At 42.7% G+C, this 23,802-nt stretch overlaps 1 protein-coding gene and 1 non-coding gene across 4 annotated transcripts in view; one reads left to right on the forward strand and one right to left on the reverse strand.

Moving 5' to 3' along the window:
* Positions 1 to 7,093: 7,093 nt before the first annotated feature.
* The window catches only part of PUR4 (purine biosynthesis 4), a 79,074-nt gene continuing 62,365 nt past the window's right edge, over positions 7,094 to 23,802 (reverse strand). Inside the window, exons 22-32 of one of the 3 annotated variants that reach the window (XM_086777826.1) lie at positions 11,432 to 11,587; positions 11,215 to 11,304; positions 10,161 to 10,214; positions 9,996 to 10,067; positions 9,656 to 9,919; positions 9,457 to 9,546; positions 9,295 to 9,360; positions 9,026 to 9,220; positions 8,360 to 8,911; positions 7,674 to 8,270; positions 7,094 to 7,169 (exon numbers count right to left, since the gene is read on the reverse strand). In XM_086777826.1, the coding sequence (XP_086633952.1) occupies positions 7,680 to 8,270; positions 8,360 to 8,911; positions 9,026 to 9,220; positions 9,295 to 9,360; positions 9,457 to 9,546; positions 9,656 to 9,919; positions 9,996 to 10,067; positions 10,161 to 10,214; positions 11,215 to 11,304; positions 11,432 to 11,587 (2,130 nt within the window). In that variant the 3' untranslated portion in view covers positions 7,094 to 7,169; positions 7,674 to 7,679. Of the gene's footprint in view, positions 8,271 to 8,359; positions 8,912 to 9,025; positions 9,221 to 9,294; positions 9,361 to 9,456; positions 9,547 to 9,655; positions 9,920 to 9,995; positions 10,068 to 10,160; positions 10,215 to 11,214; positions 11,305 to 11,431; positions 11,588 to 23,802 lie in introns of all 3 variants that reach the window. The other 2 variants (XM_086777827.1, XM_086777825.1) reach the window with 2 other exon arrangements.
* On the forward strand, positions 15,022 to 15,109 carry LOC147616770 (small nucleolar RNA snR60/Z15/Z230/Z193/J17). The gene has a single exon (XR_015262572.1). It is a non-coding gene; the product is annotated as a small nucleolar RNA snR60/Z15/Z230/Z193/J17 (small nucleolar RNA).

Raw genomic sequence — 23,802 nt, forward strand, 5'->3', positions numbered from 1 at the left:
TTTAATTTTTGCACACTTTGATTTTAATTTTTAATTTTTCTGAGAGAACTTGAATTGAACACACACAACCTACAACTACTAGATATCCCCCAAACTCGATTTAATTTTTGCATACACCACTTTGATTTTAACCTTAGCATAGGCCTTATGTATTGTAACTTATCTCCCCCCCCCCCACACACACACCACTTGGCTGGACATTTTTGTGCTAGTGGGAAGGTGGATTATCCACATCGGCTCACAACACACACCCCCATCGTGTAGCTTGATGGCATCGAACATGGGTCCTCACAATGGAACCCAACTATTCTATCAATTTCTCATTTTAGCATATCCTTTTCCCCCCCAATACACTAATAAGCACTTTCACTAAATTCTAACAATGCCTATTTCCCCAAATGTATGTAATTTACTTTAGGTCAAGTTCACATGTTAATATAATATCATTTTGGCTTCTAAATGGTGCTATAGTCGGTTACAAAATCTATCTTCTGCATGTTGCATTGAATCGAAAAGCGCAACCATTATTATCGTGGCAAAAATTCCTATGGAAAATAATTTGTCAGAGAGAGATATTTGTGTGTAGGATGATCTTGTCTTTTTATAAGCAAGGGGATCTTTTTTTGGTGGTGAGCTTTTTTTAATTTCACAAGCTTTGGTTTCATGGGTCTTGATGATGTGGACTAGCACTTGACCCTAAGTCAATAGTAATGCCATATCACATCTCTCGACAAACCCTATACATAGGTTTGGAGTATAGACACAGGAAAAAGAGTAGAGGATGTTGGTTTTCGTTGGATTCAAAAGAAAATTCAATTCAATTTGAACTTAATATCCAAATAGGTCCTAGAAACAACAAGAAACTCTTGGTCAATTCTAATGGATCTTGAAGGATGTTTTTAGATGGCACACTAGAAAACTCTAAATTTAGACTGAATGGAAACATTGTAGGTAGAAGGCCAAAAAGCATATTAAATTGTATCAAGTGTATTCCTTCTACTACTTTGACATTTGAGGCTTAGCTTAATATGTCTTCTTTGTATTTTTGCCAATGTTTATATGGTAAATTTTTACCCCATGTCATTTTAGTGGTATTTCAAATTATTGCTATCTTGGTATTAAAAACCTACCAAATAGGGTATTAAAAACTTACCAAAATGAGTCATTACCCCAAAAAAAGATTTTTTTAGGTATTTAAGTCAAATGTCACTTTTATTCTCTTATTTCACTCACTTAGCTCTTCTTAGCTCCATAACCTTAAGTTTTAGCGTTTCTCTATCCCCATTCTGGATGCATGCTAAGCTTATAATGATTTCATTAGTGTGATTTTAGTCATAGATCTAAAGAGCTCTTTCAGATCTGTGCCTAGAAGATTGATGTTCATAGGACCGATGATAAGAATAGAAATATTTTATCTAATTGATTGAGTATATAAATTTGCATGTTTAGCAAACATACTTACCAGAGCTAGACAAGTCCAACAAGGGTTGGGTTCCTTTTGACTTTCTCCTTCACATGTATGGTAATGACCCTAACTTTGAAAGGTGTGTCAAATACTTTGTGAAACATTTTAATTCTGATAGTTATCGTGTCATAGATATCATCAAGCATTGGGAATTAAAGATGTGGGAGATAAATTTCTTTCATTGGAAGCAACATTCATTTTGTTGCTACAAGAAGAGGTTGAGGTTTAAGGATTTTTGGATTTTTGAAACTTGAAATGAAGGTATAATTTTTTAAGCTTAAGTCACTGGGAAAGTATTTTTTGTTGTATGGCCTTGCTGACAGCAACATGCAGGTCACCTACTTGTCAACATTATGTACACTTCACCTTACATTATTAATGTTCTGTACTATACTCCACATTGCTAATGTTGTTTACAAATGATTGTGGATTCTATTTCTTGAAGCCTAGAGAGACTAGCTAAATGAAAGAATGCTAGTAATGTCAAGACAATAATTTATCCATGCTTTGAGTGGAGCGCTTTACAATGAGTGCCATAATAATTATTGAGGGTAACTAACATGTAGTTAGTAGTAACCAACAAACCAACTTGCATAATATGAGCGCTCTACGATAAGTGCCATAATAATTACTGAGGGTAACTAACATATAGTTAGCAGTAACCAACCAACCCAACTTGCACAATATAAATGTATTTCTTGAAGCCTAGAGAGACTACTGAATAAAAGAATGCTAGTAATGTCAAGACAACAATTGATCCACACATTGAGAGGAGCTATGCGATGAGTGTCATAATAATTACTAAGAGGGTAAGGAATGTGTTGTTAGTAGTAACCAACCAACCCAACTTGCACATGATTTTCAAACCATCAAACTGGGGTCCAAGAATATAGTGTGGTGCTTTATTGATGTAGTTGAGCAACACACGTGTTACTAAGTGTGATGTACAAGACGATGTGCTTCTCCTCGTCATCCTATATATGCCAGGTTTGATAAAATTCTATAACCTGCGTTGTATAAAACCTCTAAAGACTAAAACACGAGCATATACAAGATCAATCTAAAGAAAATACGAGCATATATAAGATCACTCTAAAGAAAATACAAGCATATATACGATCACTCGAAAGAGAATGAGTCAATATAAAGAAAATGAATATCTATATGTATGTATATATATATATATGTCCATATATGTATGTATGTATGTATGTGTGTGTGTGTGCGTGCGTGCATGCGCGCGCGCGCGTGTGTGCGTGTGTGTGTGCGTGTGTGTGTGTGTGTGCGTGTGTGTGTTTATGTTTATGTTTATGTGTGTGTGTGTGTGTGTGTGTGTGTGTGTGTGTGTGTGTGTGTGTGTGTGTGTGTGTGTGTGTCCTTTAAAATTCTTCTCCTAGATTTTTGAAGCACCCCCCCTTAAGACACACAATTTACGTTACCTATGGTTGCAACATCATCACTCGGGAAAACAAATCTCTAAAAAAAGTATCACGTCATCATGTTGGTTGTACCATGTCATCACCTAGGCTCACGTTGCCACATTATCACATAGACTCACACTGCCATGTCAACACCCCAAAAAAATTAGTTCCACGTCATCACATTGGCTCACATGTGCCACTTATCACATAGGCTCACCACATCATTACTCGAAAAAAAAAGGTACCATGTCATCAAGTTGGCTCGCATGTGCCACATCATCATGTACGCTCATGTCACCACATCATCACCCCAAAAAAACATTTCAAAAACTCCTAAAAATAAAAAATGTACATTTTTTTATTTTTGTTATTTCCAAAAAAAAATGTGAGAGCAAGAGAAAAGACAAGAAGAAGAAAGAAAAAGAAAGAAAGGAAAAGAGAAAGAGAGAACAAGAGCAAGGGAAAAGAAGAGAAGAAGAGAGAGAGAGAGAGAGAGAGAGAGAGAGAGAGTGAGAGAGAGAGATAGGGCGAGAGAGGACACATGAAAACCTCCGCTGAAAAGAGAACCTAACCAGGGTGAAGAGCCGGCAATGTAACCAAAGCCGACAAAACCCTAAGAATCAACCATGCTCCAAATCTCCCACTAAGGTGCAAAACATGCCCACAATCATGCTAATAAAATGAGGTAGAGATACCCAGGTCAATGCAAAGCTGCACGTGAAGGTCGACATGCCCAGGTCAATATACAAAGCCACACGCCAAGGTCAACATTATTCAACATCTAACATTTCACCATGAAGCTGCACAACCTCTGTAATGTTTCACGTCTTTCAGTTGGCATTGCCATGCTTTAAGCAAGTGGGACAAAGAACTACCAACACTTTAAAAAGAGACTCAAAACGTGCTCAAATCCACTCGGCCATGTTCGAGCTCGTGGTTTATTAATGTACATTATTATGGATACTCCAACCTCATTCACCCTGCCTTATTGACCATCCTCGCTACACATCAACACTCATTCCCCTATCTCCAACCATGTGTAAGAGCCAAAGAAAGCAAACAAATAAGTGTCAAACAAAGCGATGTGTCGGAGTTTTCACAGGGGGAGAAGCTTTCCATCCTTGCTACATATCAGCACTCATTTGCCTATCTCCAACCATGTGTAAGAGTCAAAGAAAGCAGTGTGTTAAATTTTTCATCAAAAGAAGCTTCTACATTTTGTCTGATGCCCATGCACGTCACCTCTAATATATACATAGGCTTTGTATTAATAGACATATAAGTATTGTTCTTTCACGAACTTGCATTAAGCCTGGTCAATGCCAACCCTCCAGGTACATTTCTAGTTAGGGAGCACAAGCCTAGCCCATGGAATGACCCATCACCTAGACCATGGTGGGCGCAATCCTGACCCATGGTATGACCCATCACCTGGACCTTCCTACAATTAGCACGAATCTAGTCTTCCACCACACTACCCAATGATCCACACTATCTCTATCCTAAGTGCTTGACAATGCCAAATCCCTCGAGCCCCAACAGAGGCCGCCTTGCTCATTGCAAGTTTGCAAACAGCCACCATGAGCAAAGTGCTTTGCCATGCCCTAAACAATGTCATAATCTTGACTCCTCCAGAAAAGGGATGTCAAGTAAATATCGAAGAAAGTAGTTGAGTTGGATAAGACTTTGTGTTGGATAAGGAGAAGTGCATACACACGGGCACACCTTCCGCCCATTGCCCATGCACGTAATCTGCATATTTTACTATAGATATGTCACTGCTCGCATCTCATGGCACACAAACACATACACCTAGAACTAACCTCGTCAACATTAACCCTCCAGGTACATCTCTGGATGGGGGGAGGCATGGGGGATGAAAGCTTGGCCCATGGTTTGACACATCGCGTAGAGAACTCTAACCTTGCAGGTTCCTCCAAAGAGCTTCATTGTCTCCAACCTCACCTTCGACTCCACTTCCACACCACAACCTTGCCCTGGCCGATGTTTTCACCACAAACAAGCCTTATCTCTCAAGATCACGTTGTGAGATCGACACATACTCTCATTTCGTACCATGAAGATCCGGACCGCCATCTACCCATGCAAATCATTACATGGTGGTTTTGGTGCTCATTCCACTAATCATAGAGTTCGGACTGCTTCCACAAAGTACCTCATGATGAAGGGCCCACACCACTTCCACAACCAACGGAGGCCTTGCATGAAGAACCTCTACACCACCTATCTCTTTGCATGCTGCCTCGACAACCTGCGTTCTATCAAGGCTACCCAAAGCTTCCCACCACTTTGCACTGTATTCGGTTGTGGATTGGTCCCGAACCATACCACTTAACCTCAACTCCCAACTATGTGGCCTATTATGGACCATCCACACCTTCCACCTCCATAGGAGCTTCACCACCAACTTAGGTGACACGAGAACATGATCGCCATTAGGAAGGGGAGTGTGTCAACCACTCCATTGGTTAACATGGTTTTCACCCGTCTGACCTACCAGAACGCGCATGGCCATCTTACAGAGGCCCGAATAGACACTTATCTTTTGTAAGTGTCCATTAGGAAGGGGAGTGTGTCAACCACTCCATTGGTTAACATGGTTTTCACCCGTCTGACCTACCAGAACGCGTGTGGCCATCTTACAGGCCCGAATGGACACTTAACTTTTGTAAGACGATACTAGAACATATAAAGACTAGACCCAATGACACATGCTTCGATAAAGCTAGGGTAAGCTCTTGACTTGAACAATTGGTCACACTTTGGAATAACCAATGGCACTACAGCAACTGGGGCATGCATAGCAACACGAAGTAGGCTTTACACCCAAAGGATAAATAGTGAACGCACAAGCAATGGGTCAAAAACAACAAACATATAGAATAAACAAAAGCAGTATTTGGACACGTGCAAGATGTGCAAAGTGAGAGGTGCTTCAATCAATAATGGACAATGGTGATGGTGAACAAAAAGTGTGTTTCGATCCATGAGTGATGCCAGTTGGGTGGGCTTCAATTCATGAAGCAATGATCAAATAGGTGTACTTCAATCCACAATCCATGAGCAACGGTAAACATGTGAGCTTCAATCCATGAGGCAAGCATGTATATATGCATGCCTTGCGGTAAATAGGTGAGCTTCAATCCATGAATCCATGAGCGATGGTAAATAGGTGCTTCTTCAATCCATGAAGCAATGGCTTCAATCCATGTGCGTGGTAAATAGGTGCGCTTCAATCCATGAAGTAAGCATATATATATATATATATATATATAGATATATATATATATAGAGAGAGAGAGAGAGAGAGAGAGAGAGAATTGAAAACAATGGTCTTGTATATTAAAAAAGGAATTGCAGCTTTTAGATGCTTTTTGTTTAAAATATATATATTTCTTTGAAGTATGTTGGTTTTAGAGAAGTTACAAGGATACATAAGACATGTTACAATATATATATAAATCGCCACAATAGTTTAATAATCATAGCTTTCTATGGTCATTGTTTAGGCTCTTTTTGCAAACAAACCAAAAACGGATTTAATTTTTAAGCATTACCTTTAAAAGGAAATCTAAATAAAATTTTAAGCACCACAAATACAATATAAAATTGCTTCTATTGTATTTAATCCATTGGCATGTACTTTCTATCAACTATAGACATTTCTTTTTTACACATCTCAAGGCTATTACAACATTTTTATGGTATTTTTAATAATTCTAAAATTTTAAATTTTATTGAATACATTCTTTTTTTCAAAACCTTTTACCATAGGTATCTAGATGTATCATGAAAGTGTAAGTTCCTTTACCTTTCCACTTCCTCAAAATTCATAAATAAGTCTTAAAAACACCAACAGACACTTCATGTAGACGACTAGTGTTAAAAGGCTTACAAAGTCCGTCCTAGGCAAAAACCCACTCGACACAAAAGCTATGCACAGCAAGCCAAAACCTGAACGCAGACGCTTTGTCAATAGTTATGATGATTATCGGATGATGGTCGTCTTGTTCTGATTATTACAACAGTGAGAGTGAGAGTAGGGAACCCTAGTAAAACGCAATATAAAAGCAGCGCAATGACAGAATTTTGCTATGTACCATAGAAAGCAAATACTATGCGAGGGCCTTTTGTTAGGGGAGAGAGAAGAATGAATCTGTAAGAACGAGAATTCGACCAGCACTTGTCCATCTTGAGAATCTCCATACCTCATTCTTTTAACTACAGCATTGGAACCACCCATGTTTGTAGCAGAACCAATTCTGCAAACATACCCACTTCTAATATCAAGGAATTACACATTGTCTATTGGCAGCTCTATAAATCAACCATAGAATTATATAGAGAGAGGAGTGTTTGTAGCAGAACCGATTCTGCAAACATACCACTTCTAATATCAAGGAATTACACATTGTCTATCAGCCTCAGATTGGCAGCTTTATAAATCAACCATAGAATTATATAGAGAGAGAGTGTATCCATGAAGGCTGTATTCCCTTTAGGAAAAGGGAAAATGCTCATGCACGTAACAGCTCACAAAGTCTCCACTTGGCTACAGTTCACTCAGCATGGATTTCCTGTGCACTAGTGGCCAGTCGAACATAACTGAATGACGTTTTGTCTTGTAAAGTTCAGTGAAGTTTTAGAACTCTGCTGACACAAGGATGACTGTAAAATTTTAGGCAACCATAGCCATGACAGTGAACCCTGTGCCCCTGTATCGTATGCAGCAGGACACGTTTGGCATCTTTGTTTGAGGAGCTTACCACAGCTTAACCACTATGTTGTCTTTCACACCAATCTCGAGCATTTTGGAACATACGCAGCCATGGACTAGGGCCTGCTGGATCTAAGGCCTCCCATTCTCTTGGATACCAGGGGTATTGCCACATGAGATAGCATCGCTCGGGATGAGGCATCATGGCCAAGTGCCTACCATCTGGAGAGCACAATGCAGCAATGCCTAAAGGTGAGCCGTTTGGATTGAATGGGTAGGTCTCTGTCACTTCCCCAATGTCATCACAATACCTAACTGGGGCCAGATTGGAGTTGATAACTTTCTCCAAAACTGTCTGGTCAGGAAACAGTGCGCGTCCTTCTCCATGGGCAACCCAAATTCCAGTTGTTGTGCCAGACATGCCTTCAAGCATTATGGCGGGTGAGTCTTCAATCCTGACAGAGCTGAATCTGCATTCAAATCGACCAGATTCATTATGGATAAACCGGGGTTGGGATTTATCATCGTTGCCTCTCTGCAAACTACGGGCCTCAACACCAGGAATCCAGCCTAGAAGGGCCATGAGCTGGCAGCCGTTGCAAACACCAAGGCTGAATGTATCCGGACGTCTGTAGAACTCTTCAAACTGCATCAAAATGGCTCTCCAATGTTAGTCTCCTTTGTCAGCTTTCTGAATCATAACACTACAAATCTTACAAACAAGTGAGAAAATACCTGTTGCAAAAGAGCATCATTGAAACGAATAGTAGCTGCCCATCCCTTTCCAGAGTCTAAAACATCTGCATAGCTAAAACCCCCGACAAAAACTACTCCTCTGAAGTCCTTCAAGCTGATGCTTTTTGACAGTAGATCAGACATGGCAACATCCCAAGGCTCAAAACCTGCAGAGTACACCATGGCTGACATTTCTCGATCACCATTACTTCCCTCCTCTCTAACGATGGCCACTTTCGGCTTTGCTTCGGATGTTATGAGCTTCTCTTTTGTCTTGGTAGGAGTAAATGAAAGCTTCCATGAAGGCAGAGTCCTGCTTTTTAGTCCTTGTTGCTCAGCTTCAACACATGACTCCAACCTCTGCAGCCTCTCTAAAGTAAAACTAGTCTCTTCCCAGATGTCCCGCAGCTCCATGGTTGATGCACTTATACATTCATGACCATTGACTGATAAATTTATGAGTGGTGAGGTTGTAACATGGCCAATCATAGTACAAGAAACACCAGCTGCTGCAAGCTCATCAATTATTTCATTCTGCATCCTATGATCAACCTACAAGCATGTAGACAGAACAACACACTTCTGATACCAGCAGTTTGGAAAGTAGTGCAGAAATAATGCCACTTCTAGAAAGAAAAAATTGGCAAGATATCTCATGTTACCGACCTCAAGCAGCAGACCTAACTCCTCAGCAAATAAAGTTTCAAACAGGGAAAGCCTAGAAGATTGACTGCCATCAGGTGTTTGCAGGCAAACTTTCAAGCCACAATTGCCAGCGAATGCCATTTCCAATAATGCAACAATTATACCACCATCACTTATATCATGCCCAGCAGAAATGACTTTCTTATCCAGCAGGCCCTGTAAAACGAGCCTCATTGAGTTATGCAAGCAAAACAGAGAAGGCTCAACACTGAATAGAGAGAGTGTCTCACCTGTACAGCTAAGAAAACTTTTCCAAGGTAAGAAACATCATCCAAGTCCGGGCAGACGTTGCCAATCTGAAGGGAAAAAAAAAAACTAATGTATCAATGGGCAGAACAAAGGCAAGGAAGTTTTCGTGTAGCAGGTAAGTAGACTGACCAATCTGAACCTACCTGATCAAAGGCCTGTGCAAGGGCAGACCCTCCAAGCCGACGCTTTCCATTTGCTAGGTCGATGTACAAAAGCACCCCTTTGTCTCCAAGCTGCACAACATGAAAAAGCATCATGACATTTTTTCCTCTTGAACAACTGTGAGGTAGATGAATGCTAACTTTGAACATCAACTAGTGTGGCTGTAAAACAAATCCTAACCTTCAAATCAGGTGTAACTGTTTTGGTTATATCCGGGCATGTTGCATAGACACTTATGACCAAGTCACCTGGAGCTTTCACCAATTGTCCCCCTGCTTGAGCAGCCATAGACAGGCTGTCTTTCCCACCATCAATGGCTATTTTCAGTTCAATCATGGCATCTCGTAGGGCAACTGCAGCATCATACATGCAAGCCCCTTCACCATCAAGCTTAGCAGCATACATCCAATTTCCACTGGCTTTAACATCCTCAAGTGCAGTTACCTGCCAAATTTGCACCGACATATTCAGTTTCACAAATTACCCTACAGATGCAATGAGAACAGAAGCAGTTTATTACCTTTGCCCACACAAGGTTTGTGAGGGCTTCGCCCACTGCCAACCTAGCCATCGCCTTGGGATCAAGTAGCCCCTGAACAACGGACAAAAAAACAAGCGTAACCATCCGCCGTCGATAAGAATTAAATGTAGCAAGAATTCTTGTACAGAGAAGATGATACAAAACCTTGATAGGTTGTTCACCAATAGCACAGGCGCCACCAGTTAGACCTGTGTAGGTCTGCAGCACAGAACCTTAACTTATCAGCGTCAAGCCTACAGTATTCCATGTATTCCTTTTCTCGCTCAACTAAAAGTACAAGCCTTAGTGTTCCATTGTCACAATTCAATACTTTCTATGTGAACAGCTTTTCAAAATAGTTGACTTGTTGCCCATGCATCTTCTGGTCAATAACTTCCCCCTGGCACTCTGCATCATTAAGTAATTGCTTGATTTGTCTATCAGGTAAACACTCGACCAAATTGGTTAGCCAATTAGCCGCTTGGGCTTGAGCTATTCAGGTCTTTTCTTCATCACGAGTGTCAATGCATCATCTAATAATCATGCCAAAGTCCAACAGGAACAAATCTCCGTAGATTAAGAGCCACAAACAAGGAATCATCACAAACTCACGTAACATAACACCCATCAGAGCAAAGCTCTGGGAAAACCCTGTGTACAACATGTATCTCAGTTCTATTAGAATCTATCAAAAGACATACCAGGACCAACAAGTCTACCTAGGACTTTGAAGAGTTAAACTGCCTAGCAGAGGCTGTCTTACTTCCACATTTTCAACCCTGTAGGCATAAGCCATTGAGGCCAATTATATTTAGCTACCTGAAGTCCCAAAATTTCAAATGAGGAAAATTTAACACATCCCTCGGGCCCCATTGTTGTGAATTTAACCTCACTTCATTAGCTATTTTAATGATAAAATTAAAGGTTCCATTATGGGTCTTCCGGCAGTTCCATTTTCTTACAAAGGGGTGTTAATGGTCCAGTGTGACATTGTAATGAATGATTGATGTGAGCCTTGTGGGGGAAATAATCTTGACGTTGATGTAAACAGTGAAATAAGAAAAGTACCATGAATGATAAAAGCTACTAGAAAACTAAAGATTAAAGCAGAACATTTCAGTTGGCCAAGTGAACACTAATTGAGCCATTTGTCATACTTATTCAATCAACATTAATTTAAGCAGCCAACTTCTGGCTCATTCAAAAAATAAAATTAGACCTGAGCAATTACTGCCACATCTGAGAGCGTGAGCTGGAGAGGGCCTACAGTTTGCTGCTGTGCAACAAGGCCAGTTACACACCGATCAACCTACAAACAGAAAAGAGCGCATAAATCAAACACAAGTTAAACCTCACAAATATGTCGTTATAGTAAAAACACTCTTGTAAAGTATCCACAAAAGGCTTCATTGCACTTTCTCAAAGAAAGAACATACCTTTGTCGTTAAAAAACGCTTGGAACAGACAGAGGGAAGATGTAAAACTCGTTTAAGAGCATCCATGACAGAAACTCCAGGTGCAAGATCAAAGGGCTCACATACAGGCTCCTTTCTCACAAATTCAAACCTCTTCCTTGGCATGTCGCCCAGCACCTGAAGCTCACAAAAGACAAAACAGGAAAATAAGAAGCACAATAATCAAGTACATTCAGTATCAAGAATTTTAAGTACAGAACATTAGAAACGGATCGGATAACAAACATCATCTTCTTATCCAATCAAAAATCACAAAGAAGTTCCACAAAGCTATGCCTTCCTATCCATTCAACATCAATATTAAAGTTTGATCAATCCAATAGAGCCACAAAACTAGTATAGCTAGAGGTGGCAGAGGTAGCAATAACCAAAAATAACAGCAGTGGTACTCTAAAGGCATATATCCAACTTTATGTATGCTTTTGTTTTCGACCAAAAAAAACAACGCTTCTGCTGATCACCCTAAATGGTTTACAATATGCAAAGGTCTCACAAAATCGGACACAATTTTTCTTTCCTGCAAAGTAACTTTGTGCAAACTCACCTTTTTTCTTTGGCTAGTGAAACCCTAACTCTTCATTATTTTGATTCAGAGACAATAGTAGCGTCAAGATCGGACAGAGCTCCATGCATAGCAGCCCACTGAACAACCACCCCCCACACACGAAATACTACACACACAACCCACCCAGCGGTGCCTCCCCCACAGGGTCAACCTCTCGCCCTCCTGCCCACCCTCACACTTCTGCCCTTCCCAGTGTTTGCTTGTAGATCTAGGATCTCCGGCAACTTGGACTGAAATGAGAAGGTATCGATCATCTCTGTACTTTGACCAATTCAGTTGTACTTTAATAGGATTACAAAGGTCGTCTTCTTATACAATAAAAAATGATGTACCACAAAGCTATGCCTTCCTATCCGTTCAATGTCAATATTAAAGTTTGATCAATCCAATAGAGCCACAAAACTAGTATAGCTAGAGCTGGCAGAGGTAGCAATAACCAAAAATAATTGCAATGGTACTCCAAAGGCATATATCCAACCTTCTGTATACTTTTGTTTTCGACCAAAAAAAAACAACAACAATGCTTCTGCTGACCACCCTAAATGGTTTACAATATGCAAAGGTGTCTGATGTGTCTCTTTATTACTATTTTGTACCCAGGATGATATACCTCATGGATATGATGTAACCTTTTGGTCTCATAGGTCATTTTGGCATTTTGAAGACGTTAATACAGTACTGCACATTGAGCCCCTAGTGATAGAGCTCCATCCATCCCTTGTCAGTTTTGATGGTCCACTCTCCCATCGATCCTTAGCTTTTCAGCTTTGTACCTTGTACCTTTTTCTATTATCTGGATACCCAAAGGACATTGACAGTTGTATATTGTTTTGTCTCATAGGCCGACTTCGGCCTCTAGTAGACGTTAATAAAGCTTTCTTTCTTTCTCTCTCTCCCCTTTGTTTTGCTTCCGCATTGTGCAACTTTATCAAGGTATCAGACGACTAGGTCCCTGCTGCCCATTTCTGTGTTTTGCTCCCTCTTCTGCATTTTCGGCGGACAAAGACATTGCTACATTTTCTTCTATTACTCTCCCTTCTTGATCAGCGTTTTCATCTCCTATTGCTCCTGCCCTGCGTTTCCTCGCGAAGTCCATGTGCAATCTGGAGGGGCTGCATTGGTTGGTGATTGGTTGGTTGTGTTTTCTGTTGAACCTGAGTTTTTTTCTTCTATGCCTCTCCTTCATCCACGTCTTCTTCCTGCCATGCTCTTGTCTTTGCGTTTTTCTCCTGATTGGTGCAAAGGTGCTATGTTGGAGGTGCTGCGTTTTTCTTTCCTAGGAATTTGCAGCAGCTTTTGCAAGGAGTGTCCGCTATTTTACAGTCAGGTCAGCAACTAGAGGTGGTGTGTTTGCGTATGGTGCAGCCATTGGCTTTGACAGATCCTCTCCTTTCCCAGCTTCTTCTTTTCCCTTCCGGAGGCTGCTTTCCGGTGCGTTTTGGTGGATTGTTTGCAGCCCCTTTCTCTCTCAGTTTTGAAAGGGGGCTTGTTAAACAATCCTAAAATAGGATTGATCATGGTGATAGATATAGATTAAGCAACAAAATTAAGGTGGATTAAACCACACTAAGAACTCCATAAGAGAGAGAGATTGCACACTCAACACTTAATTCTATTACTTTATTGCATTCACAATGATCCATACAATGATATAGGCTTTCTAGCTTTTTTCCACTTTACACATCATTATCCATGTGTCAACTCCTTTTTCACTCTTTTGGTCAACACTCACACACCATTCAATATTACATGTGACATTCTTATCTTGCACCTCTAGGGTGCTTTCCCACATACACACAACACCGCGATTACATCTCCAAACACCCCCTCTTAATCGAGGTGTTCCACAACTTCACCTATCATCATCACCCATATCAATGTAGCATTGCACAACCGCAATCGCTACCTCTCAACACTCCCCCTCAATGATACATTGCAGTGTCCATCAAACAAATATATGTGCGCGTGTCTACCATCTTAGACACCAAGTCCATTTTGAGCCAACTCGCTCACAGCGGAACCACTGAGTCCAATTTGAACATATAAGTTTGGGTGGAAACCAACCCATGCGCATGCACCTCACACGTGCATCGCTCATGCACACATCACGCGACAACCATTTTGAGCTTCTCAGTGAGGTCAGGCAAGGCAACCTCATACCATGGGTGATTACAAAAAAAAACCTCGTTTTGAGCACGCAGGCTCGGGCACAATTACCCATCATCAATTGTGGGTGAGAATAAAAATTACAAAGTCTTTTGGCTGAAGCCGGACAGCGACCCACGTGTCAACACATATACATGGGATATTTTATACAAACAAGGCAAACACATGCTGCTCTTTTATGCATGTGAACAAGGCCTTAAGTGTTTACAAGAACTTGTGTGAATGGGGGCTTAATAAGGTAAATTTTAGGCCTTACGTTAGAACTTTGAACGTTATCTTTTTTTTTTTTAAAGAAATTTGTGAACCATTCACTGCAGCCACCATCTTGTCATTGGCATGATGCTGCGCTCTAATTTGCAGCTTTTCTTTTCTGCTACACTCCAAGACTGCCAATCGGGCCCACAAGTCAGATGGTCAGTTGGCCTTCTTCTCCAAGGGAACCTGCACTTCTTCCTGATCATTAGTGTCTTGCTTGGCCTTTCTCAGTAGCTCTTGTTCCACCTTGATTGTCTCTGCGAGCTTGTTCAGTTGTCGACTCTGGTTGGTCAGCTCGGCGGCCTCGGCTCCGCCCACCACCAATCCGCCTATGCCTATAGCTAGCGCACCGGCCGTGGCTGCCGTGGTGCTTATGGACACCTCTGCACTTGCTCATCAGCGCCTTTTTGCAGTCAAGCTTGAGGTTAAGCTTGTTTCCCTAACGGGATCGCTGATGATCATTCACCCTCCTTGCAGAGCGTGGGTCTGTTGATGCTCGTTTATCTCTGAGGCCTCTTGACCATTCGAAGTCTGCCCTCTTCTTAGATTTTTTAAGGCTTGTTTGCGCTAGGAAATGATAAGTGATTGCATAGTTCAGATGAGACCTTCTTTGATTACAGCAAAAGTTCTTTCGCTCCTAGCTGATCCCAGCGTTTCTGATAAAGTAAAAATTAGTGTTTTGAGATTGAAACTCTCTCTCTCTCACATGTTCATACGCTACTATGCTGCCCTTCTTACTTGCTGCTTAACATTGTGTGTGCAACAAGCGCCTCTGAATTTGCCACGACTACTTGCTTGCTTTCTTTTGCTGCAAGAGCTCATCCCAACTATCATGGCAACCTTAGACTTAGCTTTGCATTGCTAAGTGCTCTAAGTGTTGCATCCATGCTCGTCTTTACCACCAACTTCATTGCTTTCTCTTTAGGGCTCCATATGCCCAAGCTTAGCTCGTACACCGATTTGGGGTGCTGATCCACTTCCATCCTTACTATAGAATCTCCCTTTGCAGCCCTCTTCTAGCTGCAATTTTTGCCTCTTCATTTAACCTCACTCTTGAGGTTTACATAGCCATTATCTCATGACTACCTTGAGCTCCCAAATGAACTCCATAACCTTGCATGCTGAACTTTCAAGGCCCCTAAAAAGGGACAGGTCTTTCTCTTTGTGAAAGGGGGAGAAGAAGCTTGCAAGGCTTCCACCGCTCTCCATTGACACAACCTTCGAGCTCTCTTACCTCACCTTTCTCATCTCTCCAATCACTTTTTACATGTTTTTCTTTTCTGGTGTACTTTGTGGTTGTGTACGAGACTTTGTGGTGTACTTGCGAGCTTCGGATGCACGTGTTTCATTCTATCTCAGTTTTAGACCAGCGTGTTATGATGTATGTGTTTGTTTTTCACATGCAAGATAGGGTTTAACAATAAAAAAATAATAACAGCCTCCTAAAGCTGCTGAAAACAGCCTCCTACCTGCAAGAGCCTCACCCCCCCTTCCAACTCACTCACCGAAGGCAATAGGTGACAATTTCTGGCTGCTTACTGAAAAAGTTGTACACAGGTCTTTATCTTTGTGTATTAATATCTTGATTGAAATAATCACATTGCTTTGCAATTCTTGCTCCATCGAGTGTTTTCTTTAATTGATATAATTTCTTCCACTACTATCCCCTATCTAGGACGTGTGCAAGCTTCCTCATTTTCTCTAACTTGTTTGGATCTCATTCTCACAGTCTGCATATCCATCAGCAGCCAGCTTCTTCCCCAAATGACCAACTCTGGTGACCTTATGCCAGGCAGGGCACATTGGGTGTCACTGGGTGGAGATTTCAACGCGATAAGAGTCCCCAAGAATCACCAAAGCAGTCACGCAAACTCCACCATCTTTGGGGAGGGAAAGAGCACATTGGTAGGAGTTGATCTTCTCCATAGGGGTCACAACTCACAATGCCTAGCATCCTTCAGGGCTACACCACTCACCTTTTCTCCATGTCATACTGCACCAGCACCTATCCCAATAGTCATGCTAGAGCATTTCTACTTTGACGAATGGGCCTGTGATCGGGGAGACTCGGTGTGCATACCAACTGATGACCAAACTCTCTGACTGCCTCATCCAAGACTCTGAGGTGTGATAGCGAGTAGAGGAGATCTCGGAGACGACCTTCCCTTGGCTCTTCCGCACAATACCGGATAGAGCGGTTGAGGAAATCAGCTTATTTCTCAAGTCATCACCTCAGGATTGGCTCTAGACCTCCCAAGAGCCTCCGTTATAGCCTAGCTTCGCTTCAACACCTTCAGTAGCAGACCCCAGATAGCCCTTGGATCATAGTGCAAACGGAGGCTCCCAAAGCAACCTTGAAGCCTTGGACTCCTGATGGGTAGAGTACCACTACCATTCAAGAGCACCTTTTTGGAAGGCTAGTGACCCAAAGTTTCTCCACTGTCACCCAAAGCCTTTTTGGAAGGCTAGTGACCCAAAGTTTCTCCACTGTCACCCAACCCCACCACCAGTGCAACAATGTTTACTACCTCCACGGTCCACACTGAGTCATGGAGTTGACCCACTGCTCCTTTGTTTCTTTTTTGAATGTAAATCAACCACTCTAGCACCCTTTCTGATAGTACAACAGCTTCCACTAGCATATCAAAATCAATGTGAACTAAAACCATCAAAGCCAATGCTTCATGTAGCTTCGGCTATAGGCCCTGTACAAACCATCCAACGGTGACTTCGTTGGATGGATGATTGGCCAAATCCACCCATCCACGGAAAGTGTGAAATTTAGCTAAATAATCCTCCATAGGTAGCTTCTTCTACCTGAACGTCTTGGAAATGCGATACCATTGAAGAAATGCATCTCGCAATGCTGATGCATCTGGAAATTGCATAGGAGCTGTCCTAAATAAAGAGTGACATGTTGTAGCTTATGAGAGCCGTAGATTACATGATGCAGAGCTCTCTCTTGGCGTTTATGAGAAAGAGCTCTTGAATGTAATTCATGAGCTTCGGCTATAGGCCCTATACGAACCATCCAATAGTGACTTCGTTGGATGGATGATTGGCCAAATCCTTCCATCCGCGGAAAGTGTGAAATTTAGCTAAAGAATCCTCCATAGGCAGCTTCTTCTACCCGAACGTCTTGGAAATGTGATACCGTTGAAGAAACGCATCTCGCAATGCTGATGCATTTGGAAATTGCATAGGAGTTGTCCTAAATAAAGAGGGACATGTTGTAGCTTATGAGAGCCGTAGATTACATAATGCAGAGCTCTCTCTTGGTGTTTATGAGAAAGAGCTCTTGAGTGTAATTCATGCACGAACCATATGGAAACATTACCTTCTTGGGGCTGATTTCACTATGAAGACAGATCACCAGAGTTTGAGGTATTTTCTTATCCAAACTAAATTGTCAGAGAAGCATATGAGGATGGCTAATTTCCTCTCTATGTTTCATTTTCAGACCTTCCACACCCCACGAAAGAAGAATGTAGTGGCATGAAAGCTATATGTAGCAGCTATTGATTTGTATCATACGAATGCTGATTTTGCCACTATTTGGGCTGACTTGATGGCTGGTCATGCATATGCCTCATATGTGATCAAAGAGGGTTATCTTATGAAAGGTAATTGTCTATGTGTGGTGTCTCACATGAGGCAAAAGGTTTTGGATGAGTGCCATGCTCCTCCATATGCTGGTCGGTCATAGAGGCATAATGCCTACTACGCACATGATTGAGCAGTATTTCTTTTGGCCAGGTATGCGAAAAGACATAGAGGCACATGTACGTGCATGTATCACCGGTCAATGTTGGAATTAGGGTTGCAGGAAAGCACACAAAGCTTGGAGAAGAAGAAGCAAGAATGTACACAACACAAAGTATTAGATTGTGTCAATGTACAAAAGATAAGTTAGCCCTAGAAGGATGGGCGTATATACAAGCCGGGGGAAAAAACCTCCTAAAGAGGGAAAAAGTACCCCAGCGGTCCTAAGTGTGTTCACACACATCACTGCCTATATATATATGGCAACAAATCCCCCCTGGGAGTGATGGTGTGAATGAGAGCTGGCACTCATGTATAGGGGAGTACCATGCCCGAAGTAGATCAGTCCACAAAGGGGAGCAAGCCCAAAGCTTTGCGGAAAGCTTTGAACTTCTCACGAGGAAGCGCCTTTGTGAAAAGATCGGCGAGGTTGTCCTGTGTTGGCACATAGGCCAAGCTGATCTCTCCTGCTGAGAGTCTCTCCCTGACATAGTGATAATGCACCTCAATGTGCTTTGTGCGAGCATGAAAAACTGGGTTTCTCGCAACTGCCAATGCGCTCTGACTGTCAGTGAAGATAGAGGTGGCAGACTCCTGTCCAACACCCAAGTTAGCCATAAGCCGTCTGAGCCACACACACTCAACCGTAGCTGTGAAAGCTGCCCTGTACTCAGCTTCACAACTAGAAGTGGCCACATTAGGTTGCTTCTTGCTCAACCAAGATATGCATGAGCTACCGAGCATGAAACAAAAACCACTTGTGGACACTCTTGTGTCATAGCAACCAGCCCAATCAAAGTCCGAAAAAGCATGTAAATCTGGCGGCAACGATCCCCCCTTGGGATAAAACAACCCAAGATGTATGGTGCCATTCAAGTAGCGAAAGATGCGTTTAACTGCATTCCAATGCTGAGACCCTGGGCTATGCATAAACCTGCTCACCTGTGAGACTGCAAACTGGATGTCCGGCCTCGTAATGCATACATAAATGAGGCAACCAACAGCTGTCTGATAGAGTGTGACATCAAAGTGATCTCCAGCATCATGAAGACTCAACTTCAAACCTGTCTCCATTGGAGTAGCAATAGGCTTGCAGTCTTCAAGGCCAAATCTCCGTAACAATGTCTCAATATACTTTGTCTGACACAAAGCAATACCTCCATCACACTGCTTAAATTGTATCCCCAAATAATGATGCAAATGCCCCAAATCTAACATCTCAAAAGAGGCATTCAAATCAGCCTTAAAATCAGCAATATGACTTTCATTTGGTTCTCTGAGCACCATGTCATCGACATAGAGAGCAATGATTAGATGTACATCATCCACACATTTAACATATAAAGTACTTTCTGTTGGACTATTCTGAAAACCATGTACAGTCAAATATGCATGTATCTTTTCATACCAAGCTCGTGGAGCTTGCTTTAAACCATATAAAGCCTTTTTCAACCTGCACACTTTGTTTTCCTGCCCTCTTTGAACAAAACCACGAGGCTGCGATACATACACCTCCTCATGCAAATCTCCATTCAAGAACGCAGTCTTTATGTCCAACTGATGTACATTCCAACCATTATGAGCTGCCAATGCACAAATGCTACGAATGGTAGTCATATGACAAGTAGGAGCAAAGGTCTCATCAAAATCAATGCCCTTTTCTTGAGCATAACCCTTTGCAACAAGTCTAGCCTTATAGCGATCAACACTGCCATCTGGCTTTCGTTTCAACTTAAAAACCCACTTACATCCAATGACCTTTTTACCAATAGGCAAATCACACAAAGACCATGTTCCATTCTTCATTATAGCATCATATTCACTTTGCATTGCAGCCAACCAATTTTCTGATTTTTGTGCCTCATCAAATGAAAGAGGTTCTTCCTCTTCACACATACTAGACACAGCCAAAGCATAACAATCTGATGCATAAGAGGCATGCTGAAAACCTGAACGAGTACGACTAGATATAGGTGCATCAATTTTACTATCACGCAAGGTTTGCACCAACCATTTAGGCATACCTCTAGCCTGCTCATTTTCAGCCCTATCCTCAGAAATTACATCCTGTAAATCTGCATCAGAAATAGACTGATCTATGATGTCGTTTGAAATCTGCATAGGTTGAATATTTGCCTGATTAGGACTTACATTTGAATTCCCACCTGTAAAGAGAGGCAACAATGTATTAAATACATCCCGTGAGCTCACACCTGTCTCTTTGGTACATGATAACAAAGGCTGCAGAGCATCTTCCACAAAAAAAACATCTCGACTAATCAAGATACGCTTTGACTGCGGATGATACAATCTGTAACCCTTGCTCTCAGCACTGTAACCAACAAAAATGCATTTGACAGCCTTATCATCCAATTTCTTGCGTTGTTGCACAGGCACTAAAGCATAGGCCAAGCAACCAAAGACACGCAAGTGACCAATAGAAGGCTTCCTACCATGCCAAGCTTCGTATGAAGTAATAGACTCCAAGGCCTTAGTGGGACACCTATTGAGTACATATGCAGCACACATGACAGCCTCAAGCCAAAATGCATGTGGCAAAGCTTGGCTCTTGACCATACATCATGCCATCTCCATAAGTGACCTGTTTTTCCTCTCAGTAACACCATTTTGCTGAGGGGTATGTAGACATATGCTCACTTATGGTAGTGCTATGTGTGAACAGGACTTAACCAAGGGCACTTTTTCCCATGTGGTTTTTCCCCTTGGACATCAAGTGTGAAAGGACACTGTAACATATAATATTTTGTACTTCTATATTATATGGATGTGGCACACATGCAAGGGTTGACTTGCATTTTGTGGATACCACACTTTTGGCTCACTCTCTCTCTCTCTCTCATTTCTGTGTGTGAGCTTCTCTACCCTGCACCTAACCCTAATGTGCAGGTTTGTGTGTGTGAGTGTGTGAGTCCAACACCCAACATTTGGTATCAAAGCTGGGAGCTTGCCCTGGAGCAGTGCTTGTGTGAATCTGCAGAAAAAAACTGTGGAATTCCGTCGACGCTGTGTTTTTTCCGTCGACTGCGAATTTCCGTCGACGCTGTGTTTTTCCGTCGACGTCCGTCCGTCTGTGGCTTCCGTCCGCCAGTTCCGTCCAACTGCTCCACCGTCCGGCCACCGAATTCGGGCGGCACTAGTGGGGAGCCCACCACCACCACTCAGCTCGCGGGCGGCACCGCCGTTCCCAGCCGACAGCCACAGCAACTTACGTGGCTCCGTTCATCCGGCAGCCAGTGCCCGTCGGTTCTGTTCCTCCGTCAGAGCCCCCGAGCCCCCAGCCGGTCGACGTCAACACCTTTCTGTTCCGGCGCCCAGCAACGCTCCGTCCGGCGTCTGGTGCTCCATTCTGGCCGTCGACCAAGTCCGGCATCTGGTGCTCCCTTCTGGCACGTCTTCGTTCCAATCACCGCCTGCTCCCACCCGCCGTCGCCGTTCAGTTCCAGGCCTCCCAGCGCCTCGTCGCCTCTCGCTCGCCCGACACCACCATGCCCAGCAGCTCCCAGCACCCCTCTGCTTTTCTCCCCGTCGGCTGCCCACAGCCATCGTAACGGCTCCACTGCTCGCCCGTTACAGGCCATTCGCGCTAGCTCACGACTCCAGCGCTGGCCTCACTCTTGTCCGACTCCAACGCCTTCACCTGCCATTCGCCTCTACGCGTTTCACCTTCGCTTCCACCTGGCTGCTGCCCGTCGACAGAAGAGTCTACCTGCCGACAGCTCCTCGACACTCTCTTCATGTCTCCATCCGGCTACAGATACCCGCCTGCAGCTCGTTGAGTCTCCACCTGCACCGACTCCCAGGTCTCTTCTCGACTGTACTTCCGTGCTTCAACTTCCCTGGCTGTGCATCATTGCTGCCCAGGTAACTTTGTTTCAGTAAACAGAAAAAAAAATAAACAAAGAAAACCAAGGAAGATTTGACAGATTGCAGGTGGTGGATTCAGGCAAATTGGGGGATTTCTCAATTTCAGGACAAATTAAAAAAAATTGGGCATTTTGCTTTGCCTGCAATTTGGGGGTTTTTGAAATTGAGGTCAAAATCAGCAAATTGGGGGTTTTCAAAATTGAGGTCAAAATTGGCAAATTGAAGCTCTTACATTTGCAGAAATTTGGGGCTTTTCTGAAAATTGGCCAATTAGATGCACATTGAAGCGATTGGAGTGCATAAAAATTGGGGATTTTCTGATTACAGCTGCGATTTGTCGCGTATGTATACACATTGAGTGTAATTGGACAATTTGGTGCAGGTTTACACTTGCTTTGGTTTGCAGGCATACATTTGCACAGGACATTTGGTTGCCTGGCAGTGCACATTGGTGCTTGGTTTGCTTGCAGATATATTTTGTTGACATGGCACAGAATGCTACAGATGTATTTGGTGTGCTCACCCAGGAGGACAAGCTGGATGGATCTAATTACTCCCTCTGGAGTTTTATGGTCCGTAATTTGCTGGTAGCCAAAGGGCTTTGGGGCATCGTGTGTGGTGATGACACACGCCCACATACCATTCAGCCAGCAACGCCTCAAAGGGGAGGTGCTCAAAGAGCTCCTGATGTAGATCCTGCTCCCACACAAGAGCAGAAGAGATGGGACTCTAGAGATGCACAGGCCATGTCATTGATAGCCCTTTCAGTGAAAAGGACTATTATTCCGCACATTCGTTCATGCAAGACATCGAAGTTTGCATGGGACACATTGGAAGCAATGTATCAGGTACGCAACGAAGCAAGAGTTGCCTACTTGAAGAGGCAATTGGATCTTCTTTCTATGGATGAGGGTGACTCTATGGCAGATCATCTCACCAAAGTGAAAGATTTGCAGGAACAATTGCTCAACATTGATGAGGTTATCCCAGACAGACAGATGGTCACCAACACTCTTCATTCTTTACTGCCTTCCTACTTGGGCTTTCACACCTCTCTCAACCTCTCGATAAGAGGAGGTGGTGATCCCGTCACTTTTGAAGAGCTCGTGGGTTTACTCTTGCAGGAAGAGCAAACAAGAGCAAACATATCGAGCAACCGTGGTGGAGAAAAGGCATTTACAGCCAAGGATAAGGGTAAAGCAAAGAGCTTTAAGCATGGGGGACAACAGTCTAGCAAGGCTGGTCATGGACAGCCCTCTTCTAGTGGTGAAAAGTCTGACAAAGGGGATGCAAACAAGCCCAAAAAGAAGGGCAAATGTCACTACTGCCATAAGCCTGGACACTACATTATATGCTTCAAAAGGGCATCAAACACCAATGTACTGTGCCTTATACACCACAGCAGAATGGTGTAGCTGAAAGGAAAAATAGATCTCTCGTGGAGATGGCAAGATGCATGGTGAAAGCACAAAAGTTGCCTCACAAATTTTGGATGGAAGCTATAATGTGTGCAACTCATGTGTTGAACAGGTGTCCAACAAAAGCTTTGAAAACCATAACACCATTTGAGGCTTGGTATAGCCGAAAGCCAACAGTGGATTATATGCGTACATTTGGGTGTTTGGCATATGCACGTGCCAGAACAACTCCGAACAAAGCTAGATGACAAAGCAATTAAATGCATTTTTGTGGGCTACAG

This window comes from Cibotium barometz, chromosome 38, assembly GCF_041138505.1.
Source record: "Cibotium barometz isolate CiBa-2024 chromosome 38, ASM4113850v1, whole genome shotgun sequence".
In the NCBI taxonomy this organism is placed as follows: Eukaryota; Viridiplantae; Streptophyta; class Polypodiopsida; order Cyatheales; family Cibotiaceae; genus Cibotium; species Cibotium barometz.